Source organism: Myiozetetes cayanensis, unplaced genomic scaffold (genome assembly GCF_022539395.1).
Source record: "Myiozetetes cayanensis isolate MyiCay16 unplaced genomic scaffold, myiCay2020 scf12, whole genome shotgun sequence".
Taxonomy (NCBI): domain Eukaryota; kingdom Metazoa; phylum Chordata; class Aves; order Passeriformes; family Tyrannidae; genus Myiozetetes; species Myiozetetes cayanensis.
The window spans coordinates 16,536,490-16,548,094 of NW_026086826.1; the positions used below are offsets into that span (position 1 = coordinate 16,536,490).

Below are 11,605 nucleotides of genomic sequence, written 5' to 3' on the forward strand. Positions count from 1 at the left end.
CTCCCTCTTCCACCCTCTGTCCATCTGAACATCTTAACGCACTGAATAGATTTCATTCATCATAAAACTCAGTGTTTCTGAGATGAGGTATTTGGGTTTTTAAAAAGTTAACAAATACTTGGTTCATCTGGCTCTTCATATTTGTTCCCAACTTCATCCCATGTATGCCTAAAAGCAGCAGAATGCTTAGGTCAGTGTACTTTCACAAGTCACTGTTACTATACTCATACGGTAAGATTGAGGGTAGAAAAGTGATTTACTAGGAATCATCAAGTCAATAACAGATTTGGAAATAAAACAAACTATTAAACTGGAAAAGGGTTTGGGGTTTTTTGTTTTGGTTTGTTTGTTTTTTTAAACCTGCTGTGTGCTGACATGTCTGGGAAAAGATGCTTAAAAATCTGTAACTTTTGGGGATTTCTAAGAATCTCATTTTGAGAAATCCAAAACCACACTGGCATTTGTTTTCAAAACTGGGAGAGGCAAGTAGAGAAGTATTGAGGTCATTATGTTTAACTTCTGAATAAAAAAAAATTAGACACAGTGGAAGCAAGTCTATTCCTAGCATGTCTCTTTACTTAGCTGCATTGTTCCAGGTGTTTGATCTGTATACTGGACTGTAATCAAGTTACAGTGTTAGAAACTTGTGAAACCAAACTATGATCAATTTTACGATCACTGTTTCCCTGGTAACTGAAAACAGGTGAGTGCATTGTATAAAGTCAAGGATTGACATTATTTACCTAAGCATATTGCATTGTAGCTGTTTTAATTGTAGGTCACTATATTTTATTTTGTCTTTTTTGAATTAATTTTTTTAACATATCACTGAGATAATGAATTGATAGGAATAGAATACCCACATGTGGAAGCAAAAAAGTTCAGCATTTGCAAAACTGAAAGTATATTAAACAATGTTTAATTCATAAAATGTACCGTGTTTGAATATAAAAGCATCTTTTAGCTATTAAATTGTCCCACTCTGTATGGACAATAATTTATAAAACTGTGTGTATTTTACAAAATACTTAAAAGGTTCAGACTCTCAGAAGCTTGCGTTTTAGCATTCTTTAATCAGAGACTTCTACTTGTCCTTAATTTCATGTAACTAAATACTTCAGTGGCATATATTCCAGTACTTGAGAAGTGTCACGGGACAACTCTGTGGAACATAAAAAAAAGGAAAAGAAGACTGAGAAGGCTGAAAGGATCAACTTTAAAATAAATTTTTAAAATACTAAATTTAAAATTTTGACTAAGTTAAAGAAGAGGGGAAAATGGGAACAAATGATTGGACTGAGAAGTACCTTTGATCTGTCAGCTGGTTAGCAGGAAACAGACTTCAAATAAATGGAGCTCTTTAAACAAGGCCTGTCCTTGAAATGTGTACCTAAGAAACTTAGATTTGTTAGAGAGAAACAGCTGATAGTGATTTCTTCTGGGTTCAAATTTTGAACTCTTTTTTTGCCTTGGCATTATGATGATAAGTAAGCTTAATTGAAACTTCTTGGAACAAATCTCTCCATGAATGCAAGTGCTTTAAATGGGATGCAGTGTTTTAGGTGCTCTAATCCTTTGTGCCTGTGAACTCATGTTGTAGTCATAATTTGGAATATGGGAATGTAGATGTGGGTACCACAATCCATCTGTTTTTTAGAAAATCATCCTGCAGTCATATCTGTTAATACAAAATGGTGAAACAGAGTCTGATCCAGCTAAATTTTGTGGAAGAGAACTCTGGATAAGAAACCATAGATGTCTTGGAGCTGATTTTGGTCCTTCCTTAGTCCTCTCAAGGTCTTTCTAATGCACTGTTAAATCTGGAAATGCTGTTTGGCATATAATTGGTTTTTACCAGACATATATGATGATATTTCTGTTGATGGCCATCCTGGTAGTCCTTTAAAAATAAGTATTTGAAAATAGAGTTCCTAAATATCACTATATCAGGAGGCAAATAGAGCCATTACATATTATTACTGGGACTTTAAAGGAGTCATGGGTCCTGGAATTTTTGTCACTGGCATGACAGCAAAATATTTCCGGAGTGTTGGCTCTCATCTGTCTCACTAGACAGGCTAAGCCTGGGTTAAAAACAGTGATCCCTAACTACTTAAGCCAACTGCTTGGTGTTACAGGTTCAGCATAATGCTGGCAAGTGCTTGCAGGGAATGTGATGTCATTTTCCACCTGCTGAATGTTCTGAAATGTGTAGTTCCTTTCCTGGACAAGTGCCGAGGGAACTGACTTTGCTCGGTGTGTGCATATATAAGGTCACGACACTTGCTTGGAAAGAACATTATAGGAGCGATACTGTGTGGGGAAAAAAATTGATGCTTGCAATTGCAGGGGCTAAAATAGTTGTACAAAGCAATCGAGTTCTAAATTTTCTCTCAGCTGAACAGAAATTGTTGCTGTTGTGTTTGTGCTACTGGTCACTCACAGGGAGCTGAAATACGGGAGTGGTGAGAAATGCCATTTGCTAGTTTCTGAGAAGAATTGTATTATATAATTAATTATGTTGTGGTAAAATAGGATGAGTGACATTAAGTTTCAGATGTTTATCTAATTTTTGAGACATTTTCCATTTTTTTGGTAGTTATTTGTGTATATAGTGTGCATTTGAAGGCATGGTGCCTTCAAGTAGACAATGTACAGATCTGACACAAATAGCATTAAGTGGCTGTACTGAATTGTCACACCATGTACGTGTCACCATGGTTTCCTTGAACACATTATTGATTTAAGACTTATTTTGAGTTGTTCATTTGCATTAGACTTTGCCTGTAAAATTAATTACTGACCTAATGATGAAAATAGAAATCTTTTTTATTTTTGGGAAAGTTTTGTATTTGTCCAGCATTGAAAGTCAAGGGTCATTTATCTTACACAACTTAATATTTTGAGGACAATTTAATTGATTTTTTTTTTCCTTTTCTGTATCTTCTTGTATCAGTGCAACATTATTATAAAACCTTTTCATTGCAGGATCTTTGTAGTTACACAGCTGGCTGTTACAAATAACAGCTGGCAGCTGATGGAGTAATCCGTAACTTCCAGGGAGAGGAAGAAAGTGGCATAAACAGTATATCCTGCTATTCATGCAAATAGCTTGCAAAAAGCAAGTTATTGTCTCTTTTTTAGTTGTTAGCAAGCACTCCAATCAAATAGATAAACCCCTGTTACTGTAGGAATGCTTTCCTTTTACTGTTAGTTGTACCATCTGGCTACACCACAAGTAAAGTTTTGGCCCCATTTGGAAGCTAACTTGTGTCTGGACACCACGTATATGAAAAATGTGTGTGGAAAGTGAACTTTAAATGAAGAAAATTTGTATTTTGTGTAAGTATGTGCATAAATGTGTCAAAGATCATTTTTATTGAATGGACTTGTAGAAGCTGCATAGAAAAAAAATTGAGATAGTGGAAACAAAGTTAACTTTTGAATGAACCTTAATTTTTGCCATATACTTGGATTATGTAGGAATTCCAGTCGTTGATTTCGAATCAGTGTTTTTAGCATTGATTTAAGTGTAGTGGACAAAAATTTTAAACTATGAATAATTTAGTATCTGTTGCCATCAGAGAATTAAAGTGCCTGTGCTGGATTCTGTGGACAAGTCAGTACACAATAATGAAAGGAAGTTAAATAATAAATAAAACATAAGTTGCACTTCAGTTACAAAATTCTTGTCTTTATGATGAGAATAGGATCTTCAGGCTATATTTAAAACTAGACCGGAAGTGGCTTTTTTATCTCAATAAGAAAATTGCCTGTTTATTTCTGCCACTAGTTACCATTCAACACCATGGACTTTAGAGTGGTTTATCTTTTATTAAGAGAATATAACACAGGAATAAATTGGGGGAGATTAAAGAAAACTGCCCCCAAATACTGGTTTCCTCTTTGACCCACTGGATATGGTAACAAAAGGCCCCAGATTAGAGGCTGCTTAAATTTCAGAGTTGCAAATGATACTAATCATAATTACTCTTTTTCAGTCCTAGCATAGTTTAATTTAAAAAACTTCATTCCTAAGATATATTTAAATACTTCTGCATCTTGTTTGTAAGTTAGATGCTTCCAGTTCAAGATTGTCTGTCAAATATTAATGTGTTCTAATGGAAAATGTTCACTCTAGAGACAGTCTTTTGCTTTTAACAGTTTGGGGGTTTTTAATGTTGAGATTTTTCAGTGATGCTCAAACTAAAGTTATTAGAAACAAGTGGGGTTTTTTCACTGAAACTGTGAACGTAACTGCTAAGTTGAAGCTGTCATGTTTTCTAATTTCTGAACATGTGTTAAAAACAAAGGGATTGTAATCACTTAATTATAACAAAGTTTATAATTTTTTAAGCTCCCTAGTATTGAATCTTTCACTTACAGCTACGCTCACATGCTTCAAATCAGCCTTCTGTCTGATGGTAACTCTGGCCTGAGGGATGCATCTTGCTTTAAGGTCTGTGGAAATCCTGCTGTGATTTAAGATACGTTCCTAACAAAATTGCTGTCTCTAGACAAACCTACTGTATCCAGTGAGATACTGGAAGTGAGAGACCCTTAAGTGGCAGTCAGTGTATTGTAAAGAACATCCAAAATTACAGTGATGCTTTGCCTTTGTCAAAACGTCTGAGTGCCTTTGGGCAGGGATTCATGAAATGGATCGACACAGCAAGTGTTTGAGTCCACCCCATCAAATGAAGCACTGTTCTAAGTGATTGATACATGGCAGCACTACAGTTTGCATACAGGCAGATGGTCTATGAGCAGTGCACATCTCTTTCAATGAGTTTTATTGCTGATGTGTAACACGTGTTGTATTGACTCTGTCTAGCCATTTGTCTTAAACAAAACAATTGCTTTATACCTTGTAGAAGCAATTGGAGACAATTTCCCTAGTGATTTCAACTCAAAATGGTAGATACAGAGCTGGGAAGAAGAGTATATTAATGGTAAATCTGAAAAACAGTTGATATTTAGGTAATACAAATGTTCATAAAAAAATCTGTAGAGGGGGGAAAGCTGGAAATTCTGTGGGTTGATGGCCTTTTAACTTAATCCTTCTAAGTATCAATTAATTATTCACAAAGATGGGCTGTCCTACGTTCATGACTTTGTTTTTTCAAATCTGGAATTGACTCATAATAGCCATGCAAGTGTGAGTTTAGAAGAGAAATTTGACAGACTTCCCAACTAACTTCCATTATCTGTGACCCACATGATGGTGCTATTCCCTGCTTTTGAATTACAGACTTAGACTTCAGTCAGCTGCTCTGCTTTCAGAGCCATTTGATCACACACACAAAAGAAGCTTGGGATTGCTGGTCAGTCCTTACCAAATCCCAGCAACACACTTTGATGTTGAGTTTCCATTAAAATGCTTTTCATTTGTGTCTGAATATTGGCAGACTTTTAGTATAAAGAGTTTTTCTATTCAGATAGGATTCTGTTTAATGCTTTGTTGCAGTACTGTCAGGTAATGATCCCTGGCACTCCCCAGTGTGTCTCCTGCACAGTTTGGTTTTGTCATCTGTTTCTCCTGGCTCGGTCCTTGTCAGCAGCGTGACGTGACTTTGTCACAGCAGTGGAGCAAAAGTACTTTAGAGTTGTGCTGGTGGCACATGGCTGGAATGGCTAATTGATCTCCCAGGCCCTTCAGTAGCTGTGGTGAATCACCTGAAATGATGGTGGAGGCTTGTAAGCACTTTTTGTTAAGTGTTCATGTACATGTTACCAGATCTTCAGCTGAAATGCTTGCACAGGGTGAGAGGAACAGATTGCTCATAGCCATAGTCTGATTTGTAATGTCCACACAGACCAAAAAATGCATTGGACTTCCTTTCAGGTAGGGACCTGTAGCAAGAGTCTGTTGATGGCACCTCAGTCAGAGGCTTGTTGGCACCCTTGTAGCACATATGAAGTAATCTGTGCCTCTGTGTGTGTGTTTTTGTTGGGGAAGGGGAAAAAATTGCTGCCTGTATTTGCTGCCAGATCCTCTTTCATTTCCGTGTTCTGAAACAAGTGTTCAGGAAACTTCGTGATCCTTCATTGTTCAACTCCATCATTCTGTTGGAAGAGTAGTTACCAGTCATCCTGGTTATGATGGTCTTAAAAATATACTTGTCAAATGTTTTTGTTAGGCAAGTAATTCACAGAAAGCTTGGGTCTTGAGTTGAAGCACTGAAACTATGTAAACATTTTGCGGTAGCCAGATGTCATTTAATAGCTTGATGATAATTGCTTGGTCTTCACATGAATTTCACCTTTGTGGCTTTTTTCTTGAACATGTAACATATGTGGAATAGCCAGCAAATACAAATTTTATCAATCATATATAGTTTGACATTTTTAACACTTTTTAAACTTTACAAATACCTGTTTACCATATGGTGTAAGTGGGTGTGCAGGAAACGACACTTTCATCAACTCTGATATACTACTTTTCCATGATCTGAGCATGAACATTTCCTTTTAACGGGTATACTGAAGGCGAGCCTTTGAAGAATGGGTGTATGATTTTGGACTGTAACATTTATGTTTGTGTAATTCTGTAGGTGGTTATTTTAAAATCACTTAATCTTTTAGCTTTTCTTATTTTTATTTGACTTTGTTCACAAAAGCTTGTTCCAGATGAATGTTGCAATATGTGAAAGAAGTAACAGAAAAGCAAAATTTATATTTTTCTTTTCATTGTTACCAAAGCCAGTAGTTGTTTTTAGTGTGGTCCATAGTATCCCATTTCCTGTTTATATTCTATGTCTTTTGAAGATGCTGCAAAGTTTCAAGGGAATTCCACGATCTTTGAACTGAAATCTTGTGTATCATTAAATTGAATTAGTCGTGATAGTTTCTTCAGAGATAGGGCCGTAGTAGCTGTCAGTGACTTGGAGATACCGATCCCAAATGCTGTTCTGCCTTGCATACAATTAAGGTTTGGTTCAGTTGAATAGCCCCTCGATGCTCTGTTGTGCAGCACCTCAAATATACATTGGACCAGTGTTACTCAGAGCATGTGACTTACCTCTTAATGCAAATTAGCAACTTGTGCTCGCTCCTTTTGCAGACAAAAGCTTCTGCTTCTGCTCCAACAGCCACTTAAAAGTAGAATAGCACTCAACAGTAACTGCTTTTCAAATTACAAGTTAGGCCAAAAAGACATAGTTTTCCAAGATTAAAGTGTTTGTACATATATTCATAATTTTTAACATGTCCCATCAAGATGCAAATTTTTAACAAATTGCTAGAAACTTGCACCTTTCTGAAATTACTTGTTGATTTAGTCTCTTGCTTATGAGATAATTAGTGACTTAATTAGTTTTTAAACAAAGCTCAGGTAAGGAAAAAATTGATCCACAGCTAAAATGTCTTTTCTTTTTTTAACTTCCCTTCCTCAATATTTAATGCCTGGCAATTTCTCTAACAATAGCAATACCTTTTTCTTTCTTTCTTGGTGTGAGCTACAGTAGCTATTCTTTAAACAGTGTCTTAAACACGGTTTGACCTTTAGGATATGTTTGTAATTCATGAAACTATGTAATATTATAAACTGCAGTTTCAAAAAAAAGTGTGTGAGCTTCATTGTATAAAGATTTTAGTTTTAGAGTATTACATAAAGCTGCACAAGTTTTCTGCTCTTTTTGAAAAATAACATCCTTGTTAACATCCTCATAAGCCCATGGCAGGAGTAAGAAAATTCAGATAAAAATGCATCTAAATCTACATCATTGCCAAGAGAGTGGCTGACAATGCTGCAGCTGCCTGGCACCAGCACTCAGGAAGTCACGACTGTTCCTGCCACCAGTCTTTTCTCATATACAGCCTACTTAATTCTGAGAAGGGTGAACTGGCGACCAGCAATAATGCATCTCTGGGTCTTTCTCTCACTATCCTTGTCTCCAGACTAACACTCTGAAATGGTTACTCTGATCCTCTATCAGCACTTCCTCTGCTTCCCCGCTGATAAAGTGTCAGAATGCAAAAACCAACCTGCAGCCCGTGAGCAGGGGCTCTGTTCTGCCAGCTCGGGTAGAACTGCCCGAGCTCTCCATTTCACTGCTTGAACACACAAACTGTCAGAACCAAGAAATCACATCGCTCCGATTACTCACTCAAATTGTTCCTTGGTTTGAGGATTTAGTTGATGTCTCGTGCCCATGTGCATCAAGTAAAATTCATAATAATCCAAAATGCCTCTAGGGGAGGCTTCTCTGTGTTTGAAGAAACCTTGGCACAAAGCAAAAGGATTTGCTACTCTTGAGTTGTGGTTTATGGCACACAGAGCAGGGGAAAATCAGCCGAGGAAATGACCTTCTTGAAAGTCTTTATGAACTTTGACAGGGCATGACTGTAAATATTATTCTTGGTCATTTTAAACAGAATTTTATAGGTCTTTTATATTTTACTCATGCAAAGAAGTATACAGCTTTTACTCTATGAGTGTTTAGGAGATTTTTGGTAAAGAAGAAGATAATGACCGAGATCTTTCCTTTTTTATGTGTAGTTGCATAATGTTTTACACTTTGTTTGTTCTGAATTTTGTTTATCTGCATTAAATAACATCAATATACAACCAATTAGAGGCATACAAACTACTCACTTCTTTTTTTCTAATTAGGTTTTTTTTGTTTCACTACATCTTAATAAAAAATCATATTTTGGTGTGGATCACATTTTATATAACACGTACGGTCTTACTGTAATGAATCAAGTGTGACAGTATACACTGCTTTTCTTCAGTACAGTTGTTTGGACACACAAGCTTTGGTTTTTTACATCAGACACTGAAAAATTGCTCTTCTGTATGAAATACGTGTGGTTTTTTTCCAGATTGTCAGAAACTACTCCACTCAAGAATCCTCAGGCAAGCCCAATGTACACACAGTTCCTGACCACGCTGCTGGAAGAACTGCATTTCAAAAATGAAGATTTGGAAAGTTTAACAAGAATATTTAGAATGGACTGACGACCTGAATGGTCAGTCAATTTTAAGCTACTTTGTGTGTCATAAAACCAAGCCAGTTAATACTGGGGTTTTATTATTCAGCATTTTGTAAGTATGCACAGTAACTACAGATTGTATCAGCCAGAGTAGAAAATGTATGAAGCACATTTTAAAGTAAAGGAATATATATGGTATGGAAATGAGTGTCATCATTTTGTCACTTACAGTAAATGCCAGCTGCTTACTTATCACATTAATCTTTTGATAATATATAGTGGTTTACTGCAATTTTGAGAGGAATTTTTACTACAATTTATTTAAAAAAAAAAAAAAAGAAATTCTGTGTGGCTACAACAGCCAAGGCTCAGCAGGGTTTTTTAATTATTACAATTAAATTGTTCTGTTCAGTCTCTGTGATATAAAATGGAGCCAAGAGATATGTATTTTTTGCTTAATGAGGCAACATTGCATTCTGGGTAGGCCAAAAAATGTAGACCAAATACCTTATTTATATTGATCGTATTCAACTGATTCAATGAAAATAGAGTTTATAACATTAAAGTAATTAATGTATTAACATGAGTGATCTCAATCCTTTGTTCCCCACAGAATAACATGATCATCTTAACATCTACCACCTGAAATAGCTGCACAGAGAATATAAGAACACCTTCAATTTTTGGAACTTTTTTAAAATGAAAAATATAGTTTAGTATGAATTGTACTACTTGCACTTCTACTTTTTCATTTCCTTTCCACGGGTGAGAATTTTGAAGTCTTGTGGAAAAGCTGCCTTTAACAGCAGTTGTTCAGGGTATGCACGAAGAGAAGTTACCATGTGGATCGTCTGACAACCGAGTGTTAAAAGCAGTAGAAAGGAATTTGGATTTGTTTTTTTTCTTAGCTTGGAAACTTTCAGTTTGTCTACAGGAATTAGGGAAAGAGAGTGGCTGAGGGGAAGAATATTAGCCTGGAGTGTTAAGAACAGTGCTGCTGACATTTTTCTGGTTGCCCCAGTGCATGGAGCAGTAACTTTAAGAATGACTGTGACAGTACACAAAGATGTCTGAGTTATAGCCTGTTTCTCTTGCTGCTTCTAGAAAAGGGGGGGGGATGTCTTTGAACTTACGTAAAAGTTATTTTTTAACAGACTCTAATTGTTAATAATTTGGACTTTAAAATATATTTTAATAACTAAAAATTTTTGGCTTTCAGTAGTTATTTCATTTCAAAGAGTTGTGTTGTTTAGACTGAGTGTCTTTGGGCTTGCTTCTGGCACTAACTGATTATAAATTGCAATTTAAAACTAGTCCACTAGTAATTCTTAATGCCTCCATAATATGGTTCACTGCATAGTTCTCAGTTCATAGGACACTGTCCTTTGAGAGACGTGAGAAGAAAGTTGTAACTGACAGTTCTGAGTCTGCAGCAAAGGCCAGCACTGGTTACAGCTGAAGCCAGACCTACCAGGGCTGCTCCACAGCCACTCCATTTGAAAAAGAGTTTGTTCCTTTGTTTAGTTCCTGTAATTGGACATCACAAGGGAACTCTACACTTAATTAATGTAATGCTGTGTTGTTCCTTCATATGTTCAGGATAAATGCACAGAAACCCATGCAGCTTTTCCCTGGAAGCGTCATTGTGCAGTCGACTTTATTTAGGAGATGCTTGACTTTTCCTAACTTACCTTGTTCTGAGAAGTTATGTTCAGTATATGTTGTAAAAGCAACAATTTAGAATGTGAATGACCTTTAATGCAGAGTTACAGCTATACATTTTTCTAAGTATGCAACAGGAAAAAATTACCCATTGCGATCAGAGCGTGTCTGATATAAAATACATGAGAGTTACTGGATAGAAGGTACGTTGGTTTTGGGCCATGATGGAAAAAGTTTACTTGATATATACGGAAAGAGGGGTCAAAACCTCACCAGAAGATAAACTTCTGTAGAAGACTGAGTAATAGGTATGATACTGTGAGTAGAACTTAAACCTTGGTTTTGTATCTGTTTGCTTCTGATTTTAGAAGTTAAATATATTTCTATTTTTAGCTAGTACTTCACTGTGGATGAGCAAGCTGTTGTCCTGTTCCATGCACATTTACCTTGAGACACAAAGATTGCCTCAGAACAGTCTTGTTATACTGAGCATACCTAGAAGGCATTACAAACATACTTATACCAGGAATATGACTGTGTTATATTACATGTGATAGCTCACATCTGGAAAATTTTTACACTTCCTGTCAGTTTAGTGGTGTGATTTTTTTTTTTTTTAGTTATTTTTAGGCTTGGTCTTCAGCACCTACTGTGTAGGAAATGTATGATCTTGTAATAAGAATGAATAGGTTGCATGCTCAAAGACCTCTTTCTCAGAGTTCAGTGTAGCTGCTTTTACTGTCTGCCTCAACAGCTCAAAAAAATAAACTTTCAGAATTTTTGTATCTCTCCTTCAGCTTCTGTGTAGTGAGCTCCCCCGTTCTTTTCCTTGCCCTAACAGAACAGAAAAACCTTTCTCCTTCCACGAGGCCAGAAAAAGACTTCTGTAGTATGCTGGAAATGCCCTGAAGGAATATTGTTCACTTACCTTTAATGATTTTATCTCCCTTAGGCATGAGTAACACACATATAAATAAATGGAGACAGTATGCATATATGCCCATTA

General features: G+C 36.2%; 1 protein-coding gene across 3 annotated transcripts in view; it reads left to right on the plus strand.

The window, feature by feature from the left end:
* RPAP2 (RNA polymerase II associated protein 2) overlaps positions 1-11,365 on the plus strand; it is a 32,690-nt gene extending 21,325 nt beyond the window's left edge. The window contains exons 12-13 of one of the 3 annotated variants that reach the window (XR_007627703.1): positions 8,827-9,049; positions 9,551-11,365. Coding sequence is in view for 2 of the 3 variants with exons in the window: in XM_050306600.1 (XP_050162557.1) it covers positions 8,827-8,962 (136 nt within the window). In the remaining variant the exon portion in view is untranslated. Of the gene's footprint in view, positions 1-8,826; positions 9,136-9,550 lie in introns of those variants that run through there. The other 2 variants (XM_050306600.1, XM_050306599.1) reach the window with 2 other exon arrangements.
* Positions 11,366-11,605: the final 240 nt, after the last annotated feature.